Source organism: Ictalurus furcatus, chromosome 26, assembly GCF_023375685.1.
Source record: "Ictalurus furcatus strain D&B chromosome 26, Billie_1.0, whole genome shotgun sequence".
NCBI lineage: Eukaryota > Metazoa > Chordata > Actinopteri > Siluriformes > Ictaluridae > Ictalurus > Ictalurus furcatus.
In genome coordinates this window covers 6,404,128-6,431,854 of record NC_071280.1, presented here as the reverse complement: position 1 = coordinate 6,431,854, position 27,727 = coordinate 6,404,128, and the positions used below count along the sequence as shown (strand labels likewise).

At 38.8% G+C, this 27,727-nt stretch overlaps 1 protein-coding gene across 3 annotated transcripts; it reads right to left on the bottom strand.

The window, feature by feature from the left end:
- Nucleotides 1-4,019: 4,019 nt before the first annotated feature.
- Nucleotides 4,020-27,347, bottom strand: ndfip2 (Nedd4 family interacting protein 2). Of its 3 annotated transcripts, none has more exons than XM_053615834.1 (8): nucleotides 27,100-27,347; nucleotides 10,193-10,352; nucleotides 7,036-7,166; nucleotides 6,822-6,909; nucleotides 6,584-6,708; nucleotides 6,084-6,150; nucleotides 5,765-5,870; nucleotides 4,020-5,001 (listed from the first exon to the last, which is right to left on the bottom strand). In XM_053615834.1, the coding sequence occupies exons 1-7, from the start codon at nucleotides 27,127-27,129 to the stop codon at nucleotides 5,767-5,769; spliced, it is 705 nt and encodes a 234-aa protein (XP_053471809.1). In that variant the 5' UTR covers nucleotides 27,130-27,347; the 3' UTR covers nucleotides 4,020-5,001; nucleotides 5,765-5,766. The 3 variants fall into 3 exon arrangements, with proteins under 3 accessions (XP_053471809.1, XP_053471807.1, XP_053471808.1); XM_053615832.1 differs by lacking the exon at nucleotides 27,100-27,347 and adding an exon at nucleotides 16,097-16,385; XM_053615833.1 differs by lacking the exon at nucleotides 27,100-27,347 and adding an exon at nucleotides 16,097-16,385 and having other exon boundaries at nucleotides 4,020-4,952.
- Nucleotides 27,348-27,727: the final 380 nt, after the last annotated feature.

Here is a 27,727-nt window from a genome sequence, read left to right as displayed (position 1 = left end):
ATTCGTCATTTTTGTGGAATGTTTTTTTTTTATTCACAACTGTGCAATGCTACATGCTATATGCAATTTTTTAGTATGTTGAAGCAAACAGGCAATGCTAGCAAGTAATTTCAATATCTTTTTATGTGTTTTCATTTTATAGAATTGCAGTGCTCATTTCTTAAACAAAGGGAGATTTTCTGTGTGTTCAAGTGTATTAGATAAATGTTATGAATTATATAATTGTCTTTTATGAAGTTAGTATGTTCTAGAAAGAAAAATAAATTTTTATTTGTTCATACTCCACTACATGCCATTGTGTACACACTTTGTATTTTAGTGTGTCATTTTGGTTATTTTCTTTTATTATTTATTTGTGTTTTTTTTTTCTTTTGATCAGCATATGGCATACTGCATGTAGCTGTAATAGTACTGAATGTGCAGTAATGTGCAGTCCCCTCCAACAGTAAAGGACGGCAAGGCCAATTCTTTTGTTTTTGCTGTACACTGAAAACATTTGGGACATCTGGGATCAAAATATGAATATGAGACGATAGATCAGAATTTCAGTTTTCATACCATGATATTTACATCTAGATGTGTTAAACTACTTAGACCATGGTGGAAGACCATCCAATTTTAGGTCAACAAAAGTGTATGAACAGATAACAAATTAAAGTAAATAACACTTAATATTTAGTTGCATATCCCATGCATGCAATAACTGTATCAAGCCGGCAACCGACTGACATCACTAAACTGTTGCATTCTTCTTTTGTGATCCAAGGTTGTATTAGAACTTTTTTCAGCTGTTGTTTGTTTTGCAGGGTTTCTCCTGTCATTCTAATCTTCAGGAGGTCAAATGCCCCTCTAGAATACAGCAGGTTAAGGTCACTGAATTTCTGGTTGTCCAGGTGGTTCTCCTAAAATAATGTGGGCGTTATAGATAATTGGAGCAGTTTGGCGGGCAAGGCTGGACTTTTAGGGTGGGACAGTGTCATCCCACTCAGGAAGGTGCTGCTCTCATTTCTTTCAGAATACACATTGTCTCAGAACAGGTCTAGATAAACGATAACAATCCAGAGCCAAGGCCAGGGAGCAGACAAGCATTCAAAACTGACAGCCTGCTAGCTGCACTGAGTCGTCACTGAGGTTCCATTATATTGAGACTATCTCTGTTTCCTGAGCTCAAAAATGTAGAAATACTCAAAGTTTGTTTTAGTAACCTAATTAACATAAAATTAAATTGTACTGAATGCACAGCCAGCACCTTTGATCTGAAGCTAATACTGCTAAATATTAGATCTCTTAGATCTAAAGTGCTTATTGTTATTTAAACTATTACTGATCATGAGTTTAAAGTACTGTGTTTAACAGTACATTGATTAAACCAAATTAGTATATAACATTAAATGAATGGCATCAAACTTAATTGGTAGTACTTCAAACAGCATGGAAGGAGAGCCACAGAAAATATCTTAGTGCTGCCTGATCAACTTATTTCTCCACCCTAACAACAAAAAGTAATCCTAGATTCTTATTTAAAACTGTGGCAAAATTAACTAGGAATAAGACTACCACAGAAACATGCACACAATCAATATCAGTGATGAATTCATAATTTTTTTCAATGCCAAAATTGAAAATACCAGGAAAAAATTCAGACTATAAACTTAAATCCAGACAATTTGATAACTAAACCTGTAGATAATAATATAGCCATATCAGATCAGCAATTATAATGTTTTACTCTCCTTTGAGAGACAGATCTAATTTCACTAATTTCCTCATCAAAATCAGTACTTGTATACTAGATCCCTTAACTACATGTTTCTTCAAACAAATCATTCCAGAAGCAATCAAACCTCTTTTAAATCAATTCTTTCTTTAGCACTGGACATGTACCTAAAGCTTTTAAACTAGCAGTTATGAAAAACCTGATTCAAAACCTGTCACCTGTTCAACTATAGGCCAATATCAAACTTCCCCTTTATCTCCAAGATCCTAGAAAAGGATGTAGCACAGCAGTTATGCTCATACTTACATAGGTATCATTCATAAAGCCTAAAGACACATGAGATTCTGTGGATGGTACCACTTAAAAACCATGAAGATAGCTTTAGGGCTGCAATTGCCACCAACAGTTTTGCACTCAACTTCAACAAAATACAATTCATGGGAAAACTAGTTCCTGGTTACTCACTTGGACCTCTTGAGCATGTAGTACACAGATCTATCTGACACTATCTGTTGTCACCCAGATAAGGATGGGTTTCCTTTTGAGTCTGGTTCATCTCAATGTTTCTTCCTCATATCGTCTCAGGGAGTTTTTCCTCTCAACTATCACCTCTGGCTTGCTCATTACAGATAAATTTGTAAAGATTAAACTTGTATCCTGAATTTATATATTTCTGTAAAGTTGCTTTGTGACAATGTCCATTGTTAAAAGCACTATAAAAACAAAATTGAATTGAACTTTAACCATGTCATGTTTGTTGGTGCCAGATGGCTGGTTTGAGCATATCAGAAACTGCTTATCTCTTGGGATTTTCACACACAACAGTCTCGAGAGTTTACACAGAATGGAGTGAAAAGCAAAAAACATCCTGTAAGCGGAGGGTCTGCAGTCTGAAATACCTAGTTGAGAGAGATCAGTGGAGACTGACCTGACTGGTCTGAGTTGACAGGAAGTCTATAGTAACTCAAATAAGCACTTTTTACAACGAGTAGCTTCCCAGAATGCACAACATATCAAAGTTTGATGGTTGCTGGTAGCAGCAGAATTAATTCACAAGTTTACAGGAACATTTTGTTTGCAAATTTACAGAGAAATGCATCCAAATTAATCAGGCACTTTATAATTCACCAAAACAGTGATCCAAAACACACTGCCAGCTCAACAAAGGACTTTATCAGGAGAAAAAGTTAAAGCTAACTTAACTTAAAGCTGAAAGATTTTAGACTGGCCAAGTCAATAACCAGACCTTAACCCAATTGAGCATGGATTTCACCTTGTGAAGAAGAGACTGAAGGGAGAAACCCCCAGAAACAAACAACAACTGATAGAGGGTGCGGTAAAAGCCTGGGGAAGCATCACAAAAGATGAAAACAAAAAATTGGTGACGTCAATGAGTCACCAGGCTTGATGCAGTTACTGCAAGTAAGGGATATGTAGCCAAATATTAGGTTTTATTTAATTTATTTTAAGACTTATCTGTTCCTATACTTTTGCTCACCTAAAAATTGGGTGGTCTGATACAAAGATTCAGTGTTGTTTAACACATCTAAATAATACCAGGAAATAAAAGCTGAAATACTAAACTCTCGTCTCATATCCACCTTTTGATCTCAAACACATGTTCCAATAGTTTCAGATGGGACTATATTCCTGACATATTATGCTGATGGGAACATCAGGCAGACGCATAGACAGAAGGAACCATGGACAACCTGAAAACATAATGGCTTCACCACCTAGTGGTTTTAAAGAAAATTTAAAGCTTAGTTTAAACACAAAAGCGGGTGAGAATCTCCCACAAAATGGATTAAAAAACATGAACATCAGCAGAATCCTGGATGACAGTTTACACAGACTTTATCTTTAGTCTAATCCTTTATCTAATGAACTTCATGGTGTACAGTAGGTGACTGAACTCAGGACATACAGTATTACAAACAGAAGTGAAACACTTTGTTCTTCTAGTAATTCAACAAAAACTACCTCCACACTTTAAAGAAAACATTACAATAAGTGCTATATTAACATTAGCATACTGCTAATTACATAGACAAAAAAAACTAAAACAAAAGGTAAAGACTAGGCCAAATTTTAAATCAATTAACAAATATGCTAAGACTCCACCTGCAGTACACACTGTATAGTGCTGTGTGTGATTCAGGATGTAGCCCTTGACTTTAAGATCCAGTTAAAGCTAACAGATGTTTGTTGGGTTTGTGTGGCATGTTATTGGCATATTGCAAGATAACATACACAGTTGTTTTTAAAGGGACAACCAAACAACAAAAGTAAATATAAACAGTTTGTAAGCATTTTGTCAGGTTTTATTTCATTGTTCAGTTTAAAATGGCACAGCTGCGTTTTATAACCATGCACTGAGCTATGTTATTAATCATCCGCTATTGCTGATCAAACAGTCACCTCATTCAGGCGGTTTATATTTCCTAAACTAATCTAATCCCTGTTCACAGTTTGAGGAAATTTACACATTATTATTTAATCAATAAAAAATTTAATAACAAAAAAGTGCAAAAAAAAGAGTATTTGAGAATTGCACTTCCAGTCTTAACATTTTAACAACACTAATCTATAGTTAAACATGGGAGTATTAATTTGCTAAACACAAACCTCCTTAAAGTAGACAGAGTTATGATTGAACCAATGAAATAGACAGAAGGTGGAACTGAACATTTTCAAAATCCACTCAAATCCTCTCTATTTGATTGGCAGATGCATGTAACTAATCACAACACAGTTAAATAAAATTCCCACATCAGAAATTTCTCAGAAATTGTGCAAAAAGTACATCAGCATGAAGTTTGACCTTATCGTTATTTAAACAATTAAATTATCAAGCACGTTAATACTGCAATAAGTCGCCAAGGTCCTTAATTCAAAAAGTGCTAATGACTGACAAATCACTGCTCACGTTTAAATTAAGAAAATCTTAGCTGCATATTGACATCTTCGCCAGACAGTTCTTTTTTTTTATTTGTCTGAGTGCAGTTTGTTGATCATCATTCAACAGTAAATATTTTTCAAAACTAGCAAAATTCATTACTAAACTACATTTAAACATAATTTTGGCAAAAATCATTAGTATCAGGGATGAAATGAGGATTTGATGAAGCTTGAGTGGCTTTAATAAGGGGGCAGGGTTTTGGAGAGCTCCTTATTGTCCTCTTTCTCGATCTTTTTCCTCCATGCCCTTTCCCACTGCATCTACTTGCTGTTCCTGTTCAACAAGTTACAAATCAGCAGAAGGAATGTTCAGGGAATTGATCCTGAAAAACATAATGAGGGACAGGTGGAGAGAGAGAAACAGAGACAAAGAGACAGACAGAGAAACAGGTACAAAACATCAAGTGTGTGTGTGTGTGTGTTTGTATATATGTATATATGTATATATATATATATATATATATATATATATATATATATATGTAACCCCTTATAGCTTAATGATAGGTGGAGGATGTGATGTGTACAGCAGCATCTGGGAGATTTCTTTTCTCCAAGTCCAGCTGTTTTTGAGCTGGTAAAAGTTCATTAAAGTAAAACAAAATAATAATAAAAAAAACTCTTCCCAGCATAATGCAGTTGATGAATTGGTTTAATCCCCTTTCAAATATTTTCAACAAATTCACTAATAAAGTACATTTAGCTGCTTTTTTTATCGTCCACCTGCACGAATAATTTCCGTCATAGTTTTGTCAACATTTTTTGACTGACAAAAGAGACAACAACTAAATAAAAACAAATTCATGATGAAAAAAAACTATGACAAAAGCCAACTGATATTTTTGTCAATGAATAAAAACGAGACCGAAGACTGAGAGTTAACGGTAAACACTAATTCCTTATACCATATGTACAAGCCTTGGGTGCTGCAATGCAACACACGCACATGCAAACCCACACAGCCATACAAAGAGTAAGCAAAGGTAAAACACACAACACACACAAACTCACTGAAGAAGGCCAGCATAAATGACATTCCACATGTCATTGCTATTTCTGTGTGCCCGTGTGAGTGTGCATACCCACCTTCAATAGAGGAAGAAGAAGCGAGCTCTCTGTGTGCTGGCGATGGCCTCAGACATGTTCCTCACCTTCAGGTAGTTCACAAAACCTTTAAAGAACAACAGGAGACCTGCACATGCATGCACGCATGCACCCACACCCACACAGACTTAGGTCACTGCATGAGAAATTCACCTCAAAATGACAATTATGTTATAGTTTGATTAATTATGTTTTGTTTTTATACCCAATAATAAGATAGTTAATATTTATACTATCAGCCTCCTAAAGAAGGAAATATGAAAAAAATAATATACATCAATAATAACGAACAATAAATTACCCAGAACCAGAAATATCCACCAGAGCCAGTACTGTCCATTAAAGTACCCGGTGAAATAATCAGAAAACTGAAAAAACAAAACAAGCCCCATCAACACTGTGCCCGCTGAAAACACCACACAGGGCAGTATAGGTATTCTGTACATACATGGCTTAAACACTTCCTACTGTGGTGCATTGTGGGATTCATTAGAGTGGTGGCTTTTCCACAGATAAATAAAAGTTTATTACAAATAGAACAGGCATAAAGGCAGCACAGTTCAGTTTAGTGCAGCTCTTTATTATAAGTCTGTTTTCATTTCTAGCATTCTTATTAGTGAGAGATGAGGTGACTCTAGAGGCCACACATTTTATCTGTAACACACTCACTACATGTGAATATCAATGTGGTTTGTACTTCTAAGCAAACTCACTTACATATGTAGTAAAATATTTGTCTTATTTTTTTTTTTTTAATCTTTGCCTGTTTGCATTTGACACAGTGTGTGTGTGTGTGTTTACCCTGACAATGAGGATCCACTTGATGAGGGACAGGCCGAATCCACAAATTGCTCCATAACGGCCAGCGATGGTGTTAGTGAGACAGAATGACAAGCAGAAACCAATCCAGTTAAACAGGAAGGCCACTGCAGAAACACACACACAGTGAGCAAATATAAAGCACACACACGCACATGCAAACCCACACAGCCATACAAAGAGTAAGCAAAGGTAAAACACACAACACACACAAACTCACTGAAGAAGGCCAGCATAAAGATGCCATCGTTTCCGACACGCAGCTGATCAACATCACTGAAATCATCTCGTGGAGGAAAATCCTCATCCTAAGAGAGAGAATGGAGAGAAAGACAGCGAAAGAGAGACAATATTGAGAGAGACAAAAATAAAGAGTGAAATAAAGGTACTTTTGCATGTGTGTGTGCGTGCGTGTTAGAGCAGGTGTGTCTCACCCGTGGTATGCTGTCTCTGGTCGAGGCTGCAAGTTCAGCTGCTTTGGCTTTCTCAACTTCATCGTAGGTAGGGAGTGATGTGGCCACGCTGTAGGGGGGTGGAACAGGAAAATCCCCTTGAAACACACGCTCTGTGGACACATACACAAAGTTTCAGTGCTTGAAGTATGTCACAGTGTTCTACAGCGAATTGTAAAGAGTCTTTTATATTCCACTGAACGATTGATGTTAGAAAACTCCCCACTCATACGATACACTCGAGGAACAAGGGAGAACTGCGCTGGTCCTGATCATCACACTCCTTAATCTCAAAAGTCTGTAACAATCAAGATCAAATTAAACTGTTGTGTGTGTATATATATATATATATACATATATATATATATATATATATATATATATATATATATATATATATATATATATATATATATATATATATATATACGCTCGTTTATTGCCATTATATGCTGTATTTGCGTGCTTGCAGTGTAGACACGCTGATGCACAGTGGGAGTGCGATTAAGATCTGTAATGTCTAATTAAAATATTATGATCAAAAGTAAACACAGGTAAAACAATATTCCTAAAAGCAATGAGTAACAGAAACCACAAGGTGCAGTGAAAGTGAGTTTTATTATTAATTTAGGACTGTAGTTTAATTCGGTGCTTTTTGTGCATCCATAAAAAGTAATGCATAAATACTTTTATATATATATATATATATATATATATATATATATATATATATATATATATATATATATATATATATATAAAATTTATTTTATTAATTTATTTTATTAATTTATTTTAGTTTATATTGTATATAAATATTTATGCATTATTTTTTATGGATACACAAAAAGCTCCGAATTAAACTACAGTCCTAAATTAATAATATATCTTCTGGTGTGTGTGCTTATAACCGATTAATCAACTGATAGTTTTTAAAATTGATACTGAATGAAAACATCATGACTGTACCATATAAAATACACTGTACTTTTAAAAATTAAATGAATATATAAATATTAATATATATTAGATATTAATAAATATTAAACTTAAAAAAATATATACATCCAAACTGAACTAAAAAATATCATTACAAATATCTCCTTTTTGTTGTCGATGTTTTAAATCCGCATCTGAAGTATCCTGCTCCGTGCAAAGTGTAGTCTCAAGTGTTAAAACTTACACCTTGAGGCATGAGTAGTAGTTCTTATTTTTCCTCTAGAGGCCGCTCTTGTACTGTTTAATGACAGTGGACCCTTCTTAGCTGCTCTGTAACAGACGCAACCAATAAAAACTCTCTGTGTGGATTTTTGCTGATAACCAATAGTTCCAGCAATTGGTTATCAGTGCCGATTAATTGGCAAAACCGATCAATTGATCAACCTCCATTTTGCGTTATCCCCAGAGGATGCTAGAAACTATGATCTGGTGAGATCCTAGCTTGGTACGCGCTACCGCCCCTATGCCGCAGCTGGCAAATTTTATAAATGGGCCTTTAAAGAGGGATCATCCTCTGGCAGCAGATGGAATGCAGTATTGTTAAAGGTTGGCTGCAGTCTGAGCAATTAACAGCCAACCAAGTGGTCAAGGGGATGGTTATTAACAAGTTCCTATGGGGCTCTACCAAGAGGAAAGGAAAGCAGTGAGCACATGGGCTGCAACGAACCCAAGGGGTATAGTGGAAGCCCTGGAACAGGCCCTCACCACACTCACCATAAGGAGAGGCAAAAGGAGGCTGTTCTCCCTCAACCAGTGGCGAGATTTTCCCAAATCTGGAGCTGTGGACCAAAAAAGGGAAACGAGGGACCCACAGTGGTGACCTGGCCATACAAACTCTTGTGCCGAGCCCTTGCCATTGGAGCCCAAATGCCCCGGGCCCCTTTCTGCCAACAAAAGCCTTGCTGGCAGGGTTCTTTGTGCATGAAAAGTAGGGGTTAACTGATTATTGGCCAGGAGCCGATATTCAAAATTTTTCCGATTATTGGAATTCACACTTGAACTTGTTTCCTAGTCAATAAAAGTGCTTTTTGTTATGTGTACTCATATCTGACGCAACCACAATCACAAAAACACACTTCTGCTGTCTGGCCCAATGCCCCGCTCAAAGCAAAGTGGATCACTTAAAATGTGGATGATGCATCAAGTACAACCGACCAAAACCTCTGTAGTTTGTCTCTATATCCCACTCGCAGTGCTATTGGATTGGTAGAAATGTGGACCACATGTCAAGTAAATCCAATCAAATGTGTATTTTGGTGTTTGTGAAAAAAAGTGGGAATGAAGCAGTGCCTGCTTTTGCTTCTGCAGTGAGAAGAAAGGTAAGAACCTTCACACTAACTGTTCCTCAGTGGTGGAATGAACTTCCAACCTCAATCCAGACCACAGAATCTCTCACCATCTTCAAAAAACAGCTAAAGACCCACCTCTTCCGTGAACACCTAACCAACTCAGGAAAAAAAAAAAAAAAATTTGCACTTACACCTCTACTCTGTGCACTTTGCTTCTTCTGGAACTCAATTAATGGATCTTGTATGGTAGCACTACTTGTATTGTTCTCTGCTTGATATATCGCTTTGCTTGTATTTTTCTCATTTGTAAGTCGCTTTGGATAAAAGCGTCTGCTAAGTGAATAAATGTAAATGTAAGAACATGCTGAACAATGCATTTGGCAAAAAGTACAATGTACTTGGCCATATAATTTCGCTCACTCACTCTCACACACACCTTGAGATGATGACTGTTATCAGTATACTTTTTTGTAGTTTTTGTTCAAAGCACTTTATTTTTTTATAATTCTCTATTACTGAACATTATGTTAATTTTATTTATTTATAAGGCTCTAATATTAAACATTATGTTCATTAAAATTGTGAGTAAGAGTAAATTTTCACACTGCAAACATCAAATTTATGGTCAATAAAAATTGGCCCCAAATATTGGTTAGCAGTGTCTCAAATCTCAAATTAATCCAAATCTCATTTACTGAAAGAATCAATTAAATATAACAATGTTTATTTTAAAAATTGTTCTTGAGAGAGTCTGCTAAATTAATACAGGTAAAACTGGCTTAAAAACAGTTTGGTGTATTAAAATGCTATTTGAAAGAAGTTTGGAATAGTGAATAATTTTGAGAACGTACCCGGAGAGGCTGCAGCTCCTAATGCCAAGCTGGCATAAGAGGGGGGTGGAAACTCGCTGTCGGATGCCATGGTGATAGAGTTCCTAGTTGCGTCAGCCTGGGAAGAAGTGGAAGGCTCTTCGGCAAGGCTTGTTTCAGAGGGGTCATCCTCATTGTGTAACTGGAAACAATGAAAGCTGTTTGAGTGAGAAACACTAAGCAGTGGTAGCTCAGAGGTTAAAGCTTTTCGCTATTAATCAGAAGGTTGTGAGTTCAAATCCAACCACTGCTAAACTACCATGGTTGGGCACCACCCTCAACTGCCTAAACAAAAAAAAATATCTGAAGATGAGTCTAAAGTATCCATAAGTCTACTACTTCTATATCTTCATAAAATATTGTGCTAAGCTCATCATGGGGTCAGAACTACTACAATAGTTAACTAGGAATTAAATACAATAACTGGGACCAATGGATCTCTACTGTTCCTTTAACGCTATACTTACAAAGTTTGTATCTTGAGATTTGTACCATGTTCCTTTGTCTTTAATTTATTTTATTCATTTTCATATGATTCATTTTCATGTGATTCATTTTCATGTGATTCATTTACATGTGATTCATTTACTGATTTGCTACTCTTTAAATCCAGTTTTAGACGGTAATATTATAAAGGTCTTTCCAGATTATTACTTGCTACACTGTATGAGATAACCCCAGTAAAATTGCCTGAATTCTATAATATAACTTGTTCACCATGTTAGGTTTAAATCCTCTAAAAACAGATTCGCAATTAAATAACATTAATCTGTTCCAATTCACATCCTTCAAAGCATTGGCATGTTCTGCTTACTCTCATAATCCTCCAAACACCCACACCCAAAGTCTCCATAAAATATATGAGACAGCAGTGTATCCTACAAAAACGTAAAGTTGTCCACAATGTGAAAACAAATCGGAGAGTAAGCTGAACTAACCAACAAAATTACCAAGACAAAAAGTTTCAGTAAGAGAAAAAAACCCCTACTGACTTCAAGTCTGATAAACAGTCTGCGCACACTAACAAATATAATGTCTTTAACTTTTAAAGACTTGTAACAAATAATATAACAGTGTAGCACGTAAAGCTGAGGAGATAACACTTATAAAATTAAATAAACAGAAACTCTAACCCGGTCAGAGCATCAAAACAGAGAACCACATTAATACAGAAGTAGAGTTAAGAGGAGTGAGTCCACAAAATCTAGGTGACAGAAGAGCTGGAAGGCCGAGTGCAAGAAAATAAAAATAATAGAAAAGCGAAAAAAACTCTGCTGTGTAGGTGATGCAGTTCACCCCGATATCGAGAGTTTAACATAGTCTCCTGCTTCCTCCGCTGAAATAAAGTCCTTCTGAACACCGTTATATGTAATGCGAAGCCGAGCTGGGTGAAGTACTCCATAGCGAGCGCCCTCAATACCACGAAGTTGATGCCGAACCTCGTTAAATGCAGCCCGGGCCTGGGCTATCTTGGCTGTGTAGTCAGGGAAAACGGAGATGATCAAATCCCTCACTTTAATCCGCTGGAGCTCTCTCGCACGGCGTAAAATGTCAACACAGTCACTGTGATAGTGGAATCTGCACACAATAGCTCGTGGTCGTTCACCAGGCTTGGGCTTCAGCTGAAGGGTCCGGTGGGACCGGTCCAAAACCGACTCCTTCTCCAGACCAAACGCCTCTTTTAACAAGGCTGCTACAGCAGCAGTTGTACAGGTGTCAGCGCCCTCTGGAACTCCGACTATCCTAACGTTATTGCGCCATGACCTCGACTCCAAATCCTCACATTTATTCTCTAATTGAGTCACGGTTGCAGTGAGAGACTCGACAGTAGTCTTCATATGAACTATGTCATCGGTGCAACCGGAGAGAGCGTGCTCCATTTCCCCAACAAAAAGGCATACCATTTTAAAAACCAGAGACTTCCCAATAAAACCACTACAGGTCTACTAAGCACATGAAAAGTATTTAATATGAAACATATTAAATACCAGGTCCTTGAAGACGATTTTGAGAGATTCCCCTCCTGTAATTCTGTGGCTCATTTAAACTCAAGGTTAACACTGAAAGCTGAAGGTTAACATTGAAAGCAAACCCATAAACAATCCTCTGGTCTGCATCCACACTGATACTAATATCTGTCCTTGTATTCATAGTCAAACTATGTGACGTAAGCCTTGTATCTTATCTCGACAGCGCTCTGTATATTTACTCTGGATATATGCTCTGGATATATTTCACAATTAATGAACAAAGCAAAGCAAAAATATCACAAGGAGGAACTACAGAATGTTCCTACAACTCAAGTTACCTGATAAAACATTTTATGGCACTTAATCGGCATGCTTAATAAAGAGCCCAAGGACAGCAAAAGCTGACAGCAGCATCATTAAAAATTAGTGTAAAGTGCTGGGAACTGGGCGCACACAATGGTATTCATGAAAGTGGAACAATGAAGTGAGAATGCAGAGAAACTGTCGCAGGTGAGAGGACTTCAATTCAGTAAGCACTGAGCACATCAGTGCTCAGTGCTTACTGAATTGAAGTCCTCTCACCTGCGACAGTTTCTACATGGTACCTATGCATCCCTAGAAATTACACAGCTAAATAAATGTGCAGCTATTCAAAGAGCATACAGGTGGTCAAACTATAAATGAGCCAATGTGATACGTTCTATATTAGAGTATATATAAATTATACACACCCCTGTTGAAATGGCAGGTTTTTGTGATGTAAGAAAAAATTTAAAAAATAAAAATCAATCATGTCTGAACGTTTTCCACCCTCAATGTGAAATTACAACATACAAAAATTCAGTGAAAAGCAATCAGAAACATTGTAGGGAAAATAAGGAAAAATAAAAAATGTGCAATAACATGGTTGCATAAGTGTGCACACACCTGAACTAATACATTGCTGAAGCACCTTTTGATTATATTACACCAGTCAGTCTTTTTGGCTAAGAGCCTATCAGCATGGCAGGTTACTTGGCAATATTTTCTCACTCTTTCTTGCAAAAACATTCTAGATCCTGAGACAGCACAGCCTGCTTCAGATCACCTCACAGATTTTCAGTTGGATTCAGGTTTGGGCTCTGGCTAGGCCATTCAAAAGAATAGATTTTTTTTTGGTTAAGCCATTCCTTTTTGATTTGGACATATACTTTGAGTCATTGTCATGCGAAAAGGGGAAATTCCTTTTCATCTTCAGCTTACTAGCAGACACTAGCTGAAGGCTTTTCTCTAAAATTGACTTTTATTTGTAGCTATTCATGATTCCCTCCATCTTGATAAAAGCCCCAGTTTTGGCTGAAGAAAAGCAGCCCAAAGCATGATGTTGCCACCACCATGCTTCAACATGGGTATGGTATTCTTTTTGTGATGTGCTTTTTTTTTTTTTGCACCAAACATACTTTTTGGAATTACAGAATTATTATACCTTTTGGAATAGGTCTCATCAGACCATTACACCCTTTGTCACCCTTAGTTTGGGGTGATTTAGTTGTTAAGGTGATTTTTTTTTGTGAGAAAAGGCTTCCATTTTGCCACCCTACCCCATAGCCCAGACAAGTGAAGAATATGAGAGATTGTTGTCACACGCACAGAGTATTCAGTGCTTGTCAGATATTCCTGCATATTCCTTTAATGTTGCCGTAGGTCTCTTGGCAGCCTCCCTGTTCTTGTCTTGTCCTTTTATAAATTTAGGAGGGACATCCTGTTCTTGGTGATGTCACTGTGGTGCTTTCACAGTGTTCCATGGTACGGTTTTGGAATTTTTTTGTACCGTTCTCCTGACCGATACCTTTTGACAGTGAGACCCTATACAGGCTTTATAAGCTCTTTGCAGACCATGGCTTCAGCAGTCAGATGAAACCAAGAAGATGTGAAGAAAATCTTACAGAAACAGGTGATCTTTATTTGGGGTAACCAGAATACTTTCATTGATGACAGCTGTATGATAATTACTTTTGAACATGAGATTGAATGTGATTTGTTCATTCCGAATACAGTCACATCTCCAATTATAAAAGGGTGCACACTAGAGCTACAACAATGAATTGATGATAATAAATGATAATAAACGATTATGAAAATCATTGTCAACAAATCTCATTATAGATTACTTGTTCTGCGAACGACAAGGGGCACATTTACTTATTGTGTTACTTCTGTTCCAAAAACACACATAGGAGTGTACAGACCAAAGCTGTATCCTAAATGACATACTATGCACTTACACTATGTACTCTACTGTCTAGTGTATGAATTTTAGAAAGGTAGTATCGTTTCAAATAGAACACTAGGGTTTTTTACTAACCGGAAATATAAACCGTTTCCCAGTCAATGGCACATGACGTCAAATGCACGTAATATGACGCTGCTAGCTTTAGCAGTATACCCAGAGTCAGCAAAAACAGTAAACTGAAGAAATTAATTTATGTCAGCGTTACCTTTTATGGCCAACATGACCTCAGTCACCATCAGACGGAGGTGTAATCGTCATGTGACAGCGCAAAAAAGTGTGACCCAAGTCCTCTAAGGCAGTGGAGTATTTTATATTTAATACTGTGAAGAAGATTAACTTGCAAACTTTACAAAGGGGAGTTTTTGCAGTACGGAAGCATGACAATGAGGCATGAGCACAAACTTGCGTTAATTTCCAAAATGCTCCACTGTGTGCAAGGGGCTGGGAAATTGGTACGAGTTGCTTAAAAGTTTTCGCTTTATTGAAGTTGAAATACATGCTGCTAGATCACGCAAACTGTCATCAGTCCTCATCCTCCTTAACCTTTCAGCAGCGTTTGACAGCATAGTCTGAGGTCATATTCTCACATGGGATTTCATACCACTGCTTAGCGGATGACACTCAACTCTACTCCATCAGATCCTCTTGTTTCTACTCAGATCTCAGCATATCTGTCGGACATCTCATCATGCATGCTAGCTCATCAGCTGAAACGTATTCCCAGCAAAACTGAACTGCTGTACATCCCAGGTGATTCATCACCATGTCAGGATCTTGTGATCTCCCTGGACAACTCTCTGATTCCACCTTCAGTTACTGCACGCAACCTTGGACAATCAACTGTCCTTTTTCTCTCACATTGCTAATCTGACACGCTCTTGTCAATTTCTCCTTTACAACATCAGAAGTATTTGTCCATTTCTATTCATACAGGCCACTCAGGTGCTGGTTCAGTCATTTCAAGACTGGACTACTGCGAGTCACTCCTGGCAGGTCTGCCTCTGAGAGCCATTCAACCTCTGCAACTGATCCAGAATGTAGCTGCTTGACTTCTTTTCAATCTTCCTAAGTTCTCCCACACCACTCCGTTGCTACGTTCCCTCCAGTGGCTTCCTGTTGCTGCAGATTTAAAACAGAGATGCTTGCCTACAAAGCCAAAAATGAACCAGCACCCACTTACCTCAAATCACTTATCACACCCTGCACTGCACCATGCTCCCTCCAATCCTCTGGCACCGCTAGACTGGTGCCACCATCTCTCAGGGTACAAGGAAGGCATGCATCAAAACTCTTCTCTGTTCTGGCACCTAGGTGGTGGAATGAACTTCCCCTAGATCTCTTTCCTTCCGGTGCAGCAGCGAGTAGCAGCACGGCACAGCAGCTCTCTCTCTTTCTACTTTGACTCTTTTTCTATACCTTTCTCTTATTTTTTACAATATTTTATTATATGTTTTTATTTTGTTCTTATTTTTTTACTATTTTATTACTTGAGCACCACTATACTAGATTGTAGCTTGTTGTATTTATTGTGTAAGTGTTTTAATAATGTTAAATAATGTTTAATAATGTTTTATTGTTTTGTGTTTTAATAATGTGCAAGACAAAGGACACAACAACCACCAAACAACAATGCACCATACTCACGTGAGGAGCTCCTGCAGTACCAGAATCGACCAGTTGCATGTCTGAAGGATATCCCGTGGAGTTAAGAATCCAACGGCAAGGAACTCGAGCCGGGGCGATGATGAAGAACAAGAAGATGGAGAGGAGGTGGAGACACAAGCCTTGTCCTCCCTCTGTTGTCATTTGGAATGTACGCTCGCTGACTAACAAGATGGATGAACTCTCGGCCCTGGTCAGAGGACAGCTCGAATACTGGGAGTGCAGAGTGTTATGTCTGACGGAGACATGGCTGAACAGGAAAATTCCTGACGGTTCAGTGGAATTAACCGGCTTCTTGCTAGTTCGGGCGGACAGGGAGAAACAGAGTGGAAAGAAGTCGCGTGGAGGACTTACTGTCTTTGTTAACTCCAAATGGTGTAACCCAGGGCATGTTATTATAAAAGCAACAATCTGCATGCCTGATGTTGAGCTGTTGGCCATCAGGTTAAGGCCACACTATCTGTCCCGGGAGTTTTCAGCTGCCTTTGTTGTTATTGTTTACATTCCACCGTCAGCAGTGGCGGCCTGCACTTGTGACGTCATTCATTCCACCATTGCGGACCTGCAGACACGGCATTCCAGTGCACTCTTCAGAATAACTGGAGATTTCAATCATGTTAAAATCTCAAAGACCCTCATCAACTTTACACAGTATATAATCTGCAACACTAAAGAGGATAAGACCTTGGACTTTCTGTATGTTAAATGTTAAGGAGCCATACAGTGCCACCGCCATTCCTCCCCTCGGCAACTGGGACCACTGTCTGATACAGCTCACTCCTACATACAAGCCTGATGTTAGGAGACAGCCTATTACCACCAGGACTGTGCAGTCGAGTTTTTCAACAGGTTTGCCTCACCAACACAGGCTGAACTTCCCTCCACCTCCTCAAATGTCCCCATTCACGCCACCAAGATGGCTGTCCCCTTTCACACTTTGGCTGCCACTTCCTTCACAGGCTGTCCTGCGGCACCACAAGATTGGGGCATGACAGCCACAGTCCGCCTCTTCTCACCAGCAGATAATGCAAAGACAGAGAAAGACATCAATACACATCCTACACCCAGTAAGACAGCATTACCACCACCATCACCCCTTATCCACCATCACCATCAGCCCCTCACCATCACCATCATCCCCTGCCCTCCCCATTCTCCCCACCCCCACCATACCTCCATCCACCCCAGACATCACAATCGTGACCAGCCAGGTGAGACAACAGCTCACTACGACCCGGATTAACAAGGCCAGAGGACCTGACATCAACCCAAGGGTGCTTAAAGTGTGCAGAGCAGGTGGCAGGAGTGTTCCGGCATCTTTTTAACCTCTCCCTGAGGCTGAAGAAGGTACCCAAGATCTGGAAGACATCCTGCATAGTCCCTGTGCCCAAGAAAGGACATCCCAGTGCTCTCAACAACTTCAGGCCTGTGGCCTTAACGTCACATGTACTGAAAACCCTTGAGAGGCTGGTTCTGCAGCACCCTGCAGCCCATGGTATGTAACTGACTGGGCTGATACTGGTGTGGAGGATGCCATCAACTACCTTCTTCGAAAAGCTTACACAAATGGAGTGGCACAAAGCATGTTCTTGGATTTCTCTAGTGCTTTTAACATGTTCAGCCACTCCGGCTGGCTGAGAAGTTTTCTGTGAAGCAGGTGGACCAGGACCTTGTCACCTGGATTACAGACTACCTCACTGATAGGCCGCAGTATGTCAGGCTGAAAGGCTACTTGTCAAACGTGGTGACTAACAACACTGGAGCACCCCAGGGAACTGTACTGTCTTCATTCTTGTTCACCTTCTACACCTCTGATTTCTGCTTCAATTTGGGAACATGCCACGTACAGAAGTTTTTGGACGACTCCTCCATTGTTGGCTGTAATCACAAATAATAAAGAAGGGGAGTACAGAAACCTTATTGAAAGCTTCATAAGATGGTGCGACAGCAACCATCTCCAGCTCAACATCGGGAAAACCAAGGAGCTTGTGGTGGACCTCTGGCACAGCAAGCGGCCCCCCACACCTGTCACCATAAGGGGGCAGGGAGTGGAGATAGTGGACACTTACAAGTTCCTAGGGGTGCAACTCAATAACAAACTGGACTGGTCAGACAACACCGAGGCTCTCTATAAGAAGAGACAGAGCAGGACGTTCTTTCTGAGGGGGCTCAGGTCCTTTAATGTGTGCACTGGGCTCCTACGGATATTTTAACAGTCTGTGGTTGCCAGTGGTCTTCTTTGCTGTGGTGTGCTGGGGAGGTGGCTTTGGGACAAACTAAACAAGTTGGTGAGGAAAGCCAGCTTTGGGTAGGGATGGAACTGGACAGGGTGGAGGAAGTGACTGAGAAGAGGATGAGAGGGAAGCTGAAAGCTATCATGAGGCTCAGGAGCACATTCAGCCACAGATTCATCCAGCCACATCCCTCAAAATATCGGGGGGGGGGGGCTCGTTCATACCATCAGCCATCAGACTCCACAATGCAACAATACCCAGTACCTCCTACTTCACTGATTTGAGTCTCACAGAAACACTCACTCAACAGTTAATTGCCATTTCAAAGATCTTGCACATGTATGTACATACTGAGGATATTGCACATGTACATATATAAATAGAACTCTAGCATATGTACATAGATCTGCTTTATTGTTTCTATTATTTCTATTGTATAGGTATTTATGGAAATTATTTTCTTTCTTTCTTTGATGTTACTCATCCTACCTGTGCTGTTGTGTAAATTTGAATTTCCCCTATGGGGAATCAATAAAGGATCATCTTATCTTGTCTTACAAGTCACTGGTGGTCTTCAAACAACATCTAAAGACCTCCCACTTCCTAAAATACTTAAATAAGCACTTCTCATTAAAAAAAAAGTTGTGTTGTCTGTATGTTTACGTGAAACCGGTAACCGTTTCATCCCTAATATTACCTCTAGGGATGTAACGGTTACCGGTTTCACGATAAACCACAATAAAATTCCCTAATGGTTAGTATTACATTGTCACATTTAATTATCATTAAAAACCGTGCACGATTATTGTGATTTGTAAAACTCACAGTAAATACTGTCCACACACACTCAGCATGAGTTTGACACAGGCGCAGCATGCAACATTGACTACGTACATGGACAGAAGTAATCTAATTATTGACCTTACTCTGAGTAAGATAATAATGTGATTAAGGTGTTTACATGAGTCGCTTTTAGAATACTCCTGTCATGTTCCTGTTTTACATGTTTTAGAACATAATTAGATTAACAGCGCGCATCATTACGTCACCGCACCACGCCGTCCGATGTCCCTCCAGAATTTCACGTATCAACATACAGTTCGTCTTCATTATGGTACCGTATACAGTTTTGGGTGCTTTTATTTAATTTTTTTACGAACGCTTTAAGTGCAGTTAATTATTTGTCATGCTATACGTGCTAATAGACAACTGCTTGAAGCTGTGGGCTGCGTCCTAAACCGCGTACTTACTGTCTATATAGTAGCCGAGATACATGTATTTTTCCCCACTACAGGCCTATAGTAGGCAAGTATGCGGTTTGGGACACAGCCGAACTCTCTTGTTCGCCGTAAAACGTAAAACTGCCATGTGTGATCGTGTCCTGTCACAAAATGCAGTGAAAACTCTCACACGACGTTCATAATGTGATTAAGGTAATACACGTCCATAATGTGACTAAAACAGGAGTACTCCACCTGTTTTAATTCGATTATTGCTTACTTCAAGTATGACCTTAATTAGATTAAGGTAATTAAAAATAGCTGTTTACATGGTAGTTTCTTAATCAAAATATGGTCTTAATCGAGTTAAGAGTGGATTATTGTTGTCCATGTAAACGCATTGATTGTTTTTTGAGCGTGAAAACGAATGCTACAATTAAAAACTGAGCACTTCTGCTCAATTCAGCATCAGCCAAATGAGTCAGAGTTGTGGCACAGGTCAGCAGGAGTCAAGATTTAACACATGACAAACCTGAGGCGAGCTCATTGACAGATAGTGAGGCAAGCTGACTGACAAGATGATGGTGGAAGATTTGGTTTAATATAATCAAGTTTATAATTGTAATGTTTTGTTGTTGTTGTGTTTTTCATTGACAATAATAATGAACCCATCATAAAAGCAACTGCCTCCCCCAAATTGCCGCTAATTTCGTAATCGAAAGTGAACTGCTCACACCCATTCATACGTGATTTAAAAGCAAGGGGGGGAAAGACTGGCATAATTGGGTTTGACGTTGGACGTTTGATATTCGCAAATTACGGGACCATCTCTAAAGTTACATACGACGATGGTATACACATCTCTAACTTCAATGGCATTTGAAGAGAATGACTGACAGTCATAAAACCAACTGAAAGTGTTCATGTGTCAGCTATGATGCACACTTTTTAGATTTTTTATATTTCATAAAATAATCTATCAAATCATATGTAAAAATTGTGATGTTTTTATACCGTATGGACTCAAGTAATTCTAATTTGAAGAGAATGACTTACAGTCACAAAACTTCTTGGAAGGTTGGAAATTCTCATGAGCGTTGTCGCTACCTTCCACCATGTTCTCTAACTGAACTAGAGCTGCAACAACTAATCAATAAAATTAATACTAATCGATTATGAAAATCGTTTTCAACGAATCTCAATATCGATTATTTGGTCTGCGCACGGCTCGGGGGAGATTTACTCATTACATTACATCTGTTCCGAAAACACGCTTCGGAGAGTAAATACTAAAGTTGTGTCCCAAATTAAGAACTGTACACTTACACTATGTACTGTATACTCCACCATCTAGTGTGTGAATTTTAGAAATGGAACACTAGCAGTTTCTTTTTACTAACTGGAAGTATAAGCCGCTTCCTAGTCGAAGGCGCATGACATCATATGCACGCTAGCATTAGCAGACACCCAGAATCACCGATGACTTTCTTCAGTTTACTGTTTATATTAACGTTAATGTTTATTCCCAAGATGACCTCAGTCACCATCAAACGGAGGCGAAATCATCACGTGACTGAGGAAAAAAGTCCTCCAAGGCAGGCGAGCATTTTATATTAAACACAGCGGAGATCAAACAGTGCTGCAGGAGGACACTGATGTTTATATGCAGTGTGTGTGTAGATGCAGTGATGCAGAGTGGGAGCATGAGTAAGATCTGTAATGTCTAATTAAAATACTATGATCAAAAGTAAACACAAGTAAATCAATATGTCTAAAGGCAGTGAGTAACAGAAACCACAAGGTGCAGTGAAAGGGAGTTTTTATTATTAATTTAGGACTGTAGTTTAATTCGGTGCTTTTTGTGCATCCATAAAAAGTAATGCATAAATACTGTAAAATAAATGTTATATATTTCATTCATTTCTTTTAGTTTATACAGTATATAAATATTTATGCATTATTTTTTTTATGGATGCACAAAAAACACAGAATTAAACTACAGTCCCTAAATTAATATACAGTATCTCACAAAAGTGAGTACACCCCTCATATTTTTGTAAATATTTCATTATATCTATTCATGTGACAACACTGAAGAAATGACACTTTGCTACAATGTAAAGTAGTGAGTGTACAGCTTGTGGAACAGTGTAAATTTGCTGTCCCCTCAAAATAACTCAACACACAGCCATTAATGTCTAAACCGCTGGCAACTAACGTGAGTACACCCCTAAGTGAAAATGTCCAAATTGGGCCCAAAGTGTCAATATTTTGTGTGGCCACCATTATTTTCCAGCACTGCCTCTTGGGCATGGAGTTCACCAGAGCTTCACAGGTTGCCACTGGAGTCCTCTTCCACTCCTCCATGACGACATCACAGAGCTGGTGGATGTTAGAGATCTTGTGCTCCTCCACCTTCCATCTGAGGATGCCCCACAGATGCTCAATAGGGTCTAGGTCTGGAGACATGCTTGGCCAGTCCATCACCTTCACCCTCAGCTTCTTTAGCAAGGCAGTGGTCGTCTTGGAGGTGTGTTTGGGGTCATTATCATGCTGGAATACTGCATACTGAGCATGCTCTGCTTCAGTATGTCACAGTACATGTTGGCATTCATGGTTCCTTCAATGAACTGTAGCTGCCCAGTGCCGGAGGCACTCATGCAGCCCCAGACCATGACACTCCCACCACCATGCTTGACTGTAGGCAAGACACATTTTTCTTTGTACTCCTCACCTGGTTGCCGCCACACACGCTTGACACCATCTGAACCAAATAAGTTTATCTTGGTCTCATCAGACCACAGGACATGGTTCCAGTAATCCATGTCCTTAGTCTGCTTGTCTTCAGCAAACTGTTTGCGGGCTTTCTTGTGCATCATCTTTAGAAGAGGCTTCCTTCTGGGACGACAGCCATGCAGACCAATTTGATGCAGTGTGCAGCATATGGTCTGAGCACTGACAGGCTGAACCCCCACCCCTTCAACCTCTGCAGCAATGCTGCCAGCACTCATACGTCTATTTCCCAAAGACAACCTCTGGATATGATGCTGAGCACGTGCACTCAACTTCTTTGGTCAACCATGGCGAGGCCTGTTCTGAGTAGAACCTGTCCTGTTAAACTGCTGTATGGTCTTGGCCACCGTGCTGCAGCTCAGTGTCAGGGTCTTGGCAATCTTCTTATAGCCTAGGCCATCTTTATGAAGAGCAACAATTCTTTTTTTCAGATCCTCAGAGAGTTCTTTGCCATGAGGTGCCATGTTGAACTTCCAGTGACCAGTATGAGGGAGTGTGAGAGCGATGACACCAAATTTAACACACCTGCTCCCCATTCACACCTGAGACCTTGTAACACTGATAAGTCACATGACACCGGGGAGGGAAAATGGCTAATTGGGCCCAATTTGGACATTTTCACTTAGGGGTGTACTCACTTTTGTTGCCAGCGGTTTAGACATTAATGGCTGTGTGTTGAGTTATTTTGAGGGGACAGCAAATTTACACTGTTACACAAGCTGTACCCTCACTAATTTACATTGTAGCAAAGTGTCATTTCTTCAGTGTTGTCACATGAAAAGATATAATCAAATATTTACAAAAATGTGAGGGGTGTACTCACTTTTGTGAGATACTGTATATTCTGGTGTGTGTGTACTGAGTTCTTTTCTGTTTTCGACAAACAGTTGTGTAAAGTTTTAGTCTGAAGTTTATATTTGTAACACTCAGTTTGTGGATTTTATTCTAAGTAAACAAAAAAAATGGTACAGAAAGTTTGCCCCGCCCCATCCGATTAATACAAGAAGAAGAAAAATATCAGCCAACTAATCGCTTATGAAAATAATCGTTAGTTGCATCCTAAACTAAACATAATGATTTTTATTACTATAAAAAAGTAAAACGACAGTGGCGGGCGGTGCCGTGGTGGGCATGTGGTGTAATCGGTGTGCGGCCGAACACCATATAACACCGGGAACACCGACTATCGCAGCAAGCCTAGTGACCACCATCCATCACTTTATAGTCAAATATAAAACCCGTTTAAATGATTTCTGTGTGTATCTGTACTTTTTGTACATTTAACATATTTTATCAATACCGTGATAATACTGATAACCATAATTTTGGTCACGATAATCGTGATTTGAAATCTACATACCATTACATCTCTAATTACCTCGCAACAGAGACTGATGATATTCTTTGTGCATTACCTAGTGAACCAGTATTGGGATGTATTTATTGATAGAGACTTTAAAGCACTTCTTTAAGTCGCTCTGGATAACGGGGTCTGCCAAATGCCATAAATGTAATGAAGTTTATTGTCATTATATAAAAATTTTTTTATAATTTTTTTATTTTATTTGTGTATTTGTGTGCTTGCAGTGTAACTTCTGTTTTGGGATTTCAGAAATTATGGGATTGCAGATCTTTATCTGTAAACCAAACACACACACACACACACAAGGGCTGCACAATTAATCGAATATTGATCTCGATTATGATTTTGACTGCCCACGATTAGATGAATCTGACCGACTGCGATACTGACGTTTAAAGTTCATCCTCCACTCATAGAAAACTCCACTGCAAATCAAATCAAGCGCTTCCTAATCTTACAGCCAGTCACCATAGAGTGGCGCAGGGATGACATCATTTTGTAATGCCAAAACCTGGAAACGAGTTAGCATTTTAGCACCCGGACTGCCAGCTTCGTTTCGGGTTCAGAGTGCGCTACGACACTAACAAGTTGCTAAATGAGACTACAGATGTTGTCAGGGACATTAAACGTTAATCACGCCGAACAGGAAAAGTCTTTGCAGATAAACTGGTTCAGGTATGCTGTGCACAATTCCCCCCCACAAAAAAAACATGGGTGAAGATTCATCCACAGAGTAAATCTGTATTATGGAAAATGTTTTTAAATCAAGTTTGGAAACATTCTCGGAAGCTTGGTGATGGTGACGTTGAAGTCGAGCGACCGTGGTGTAGTTCGTTTATAGCATACGGTTCACTTTTTTCTTTCTGCCGATTGTATTTAGACTTCAAACTTCATAAAAGTTGTGTTAATTTGTGAAAATTATGTTGATGGCCAAAACATGTTAGTATTGTAAACTTTTGCTGATCACAGAGCTTATTTTTTTGTAATAATCCAAAAGTCTATGGGAAAATCCTATTGGGTTTTTGTCGAGGGAACCAGTGTGATGACTTCCGGGTTCGACTACAAAATGATGTCATCACTGCACCACTCTATTAGGTGATTTGGCTGCGTCTCTCCTCCTGTAAACACTGTTCTTGCCTTTTCTGTATAGGCATGAATTCTTTTCATTTAGTTGCATATTGTTATATTTGATAGCATGTTTTCATTTGGTTGATGGTATTTTAAATTTTACTTATCCTATATTTTGGGGGGGGGGCGCACAGTGGCTTAGTGGTTAGCACGTTTGCCTCACACCTCCAGGGTCGGGGGTTCGATTCCCACCGTGGCCCTGTGTGTGCAGAGTTTGCATGTTCTCCCCGTGCTGCGGGGGTTTCCTCCGGGTACTCCGGTTTCCTCCCCCAGTCCAAAGACATGCATGGTAGGCTGATTGGCGTGTCCAAAGTGTCCGTAGTGTGTGAATGTGTACGTGATTGTGCCCTGCAATGGATTGGCACCCTGTCCAGGGGGTACCCCACCTTGTGCGTGATGCTCCCTGGGATAGGCTCCAGGGTTCCCTGTGACCCTGAAAAGGATTAAGCGATATAGAAGATGGATGGATGGATATTTTGGGTACAATTTTATTTATAATTTGCTTCTATGAGATGATGCAGGAATGTAGCACAACATGGAGGTGAAAGCAGTGGTCTGTTTATTTAAATGTGAAAGTGTAATAAAAATATGTTGTCCCTAAAATCAATGAATAATCGTGATAAATAATCATGATCTCAATATTGATCAAAATAATTGTGATCTCAACATTGATCAAAATAATCGTGATTATCATTTTGACCATAATCGTGCAGCCCTAACTAACAAACACACTCACACCAGATCTATAGTCCAGAAACACACACGTCTGATCTTCTTGTCTGAAGCAGCAGTGTGAAGTAATTGCACAGATATTCTTAGCACTGTGTGTTTGTGTGTGTATGATTTGAGCTTGCTTTTCTCCATTTTTATCTGTGAAATAGTGTAATGTCTGTGAGTTACACACTTCTGAATTTCCCTCATCATACTTTTGCATTGGATGATGACAGACTTGATGGTTTATCAGTTTATTTGTCAGTGAGCAATGCTTCTCAGAAAACTGATAAGAATCTCAGAGCAACTTGTTCACAAACGTCACTTCCGCATTAGTCACAGACATGCCACTTACAGTATTTTTGATACATCAAAATGCCACAAAATCTGCTTTTCAAATCCCATTACATTAATTATAGATTATTAATTAACCAAGAGGAATGCCATGTAGAAAAGTGGAAAGAACATGTCAAACTCCACACAGACAGAAACCTAAGCTCAGGATTTAACCAAGGTCCCCTTGTTAATAATAATTTTTTAAAAATGCAGATTGAGCCTCTCAACCCTATACACAATCCGACACGAATTACAACTGTGTAATACGGGGTCACAATTAATAAAGTCATTATAACATTATAATAATATATTTTTTAAAAACACAATATGATGTTAATTACTGATCAATCATGAAACAGTTGGCAAAAATAATAAATGGGATGAAATTTATTTGCAGTGTTAATACCATGCATTTAACACCCTAATATCAATCCATTAATATACCTGAACACACCTATTCCGAACAATACATACAAACATCTATACACACCTATTCCCTGCTATAGACAGTAATTCACAGCTTTTTTTTTTTTATATGAATACACACATTTACACTAACTCTACTACACAACTATTACACTATTCTCATTCATTTAAAAACCAAATGTCAAGATAACATTCAACACGCAGTTAAACAAACGCCTCATTAGAGAATATTCTGCACAGCTATATAGAGAATAGAGATTTATATACATTTGGGACATTTAATCTGAATATTTCCGTTATTTATTATTATTATTATTATTATTATTATTATTATCACAGCTATTTTACTCTATAGAAAGGCCGTGTAATCTGGAACACGGAAGTCGGCGCTGGCCGAATCCCAACTGCCTCTATAGCCCCTACACATGGGCACTAACCCTACGACTTTAAATAATGGATTTTACGCCCTGTGTAAACAAACAAATAAGTAGATAAATACGAATCCATGGCCTTTACTTCTCCGACTCTATTGATAAGTGCACTAAATAGGGTACGAAATAATAGCTATCACACCTACGTCGTGCACTAGATATTTATTTGAGATTCAGCCATTGACTTTAGCAGCTGTGCTATCTGGAAATAACAACACGGGCTTGGCTGAGTAAAAGCCTGGCGAACATCATTAAACATATACAAATATACCATTCGTCCTCTTAAATTATTTGTAATTATTATTTAAAATGTCTGGTTAGTAAATTTTGCTAGCTGACTTACCACTTGATAGCGGCTAACCGCTGACTCCATTTTTCTTTTTCACAGCGGTTATTAGAACAATCACAAAAAATAACACTAAATAACTTTAGTTGTCGATATGTAAACGGCTAACGGGATAATTTTGTTGAAAACGAAGGGTATATATCTCCCCCATTTACAACAAATCCAGTTTAAAGGGTGATTTGGATCTAAGCTCTAAACAAACATCCGTCTCCTCACACAACGGTAAAGCACAGAGCGAGTGGGAGTGGGGTTGCCAGATTTAAAAGCACAGTACATCAAATGTTGCCACCCCTTTTCAGGAGTAAAGCTAACGTGTACTCAACAGTAACTAGAAGCCGCCAGATGGCGTCATAAAATTATTTGCATGGTCCATTGCTTTCTCATGATTATATGCATATAAAAGTATAAAAACATGCTCTATGAACAAGGAAGACACAACGGAATAGAATAGATATGCTATTTGTCTGAATAGAAAATATTATAAATTTCTTTAAAAAATAATAATAATAAAAAAAAGTCTTTTGTCAAGGCACCAAAAACTAATTTTCTACACTTTACAAAATATATTTTACTATAATTTCTATCAAAAATGCAGACAAATATGAAGAACAAAGCAGTGGGTAGA

What these genes read in the sequence shown, in the direction of transcription:
- ndfip2 (XM_053615832.1), bottom strand. Translation starts at nt 16,258, where the DNA reads ATGACAACAGAGGGAGGACAAGGCTTGTGTCTCCACCTCCTCTCCATC. An exon ending in CCAGAGACAGCATACCACGG is followed by an intron (nt 6,910 to 7,035) that starts GTGAGACACACC and finishes TCTCTCTCTTAG; the next exon opens with GATGAGGATTTTCCTCCACG. An exon ending in CTTTATGCTGGCCTTCTTCA is followed by an intron (nt 6,709 to 6,821) that starts GTGAGTTTGTGT and finishes GTGTTTCTGCAG; the next exon opens with TGGCCTTCCTGTTTAACTGG.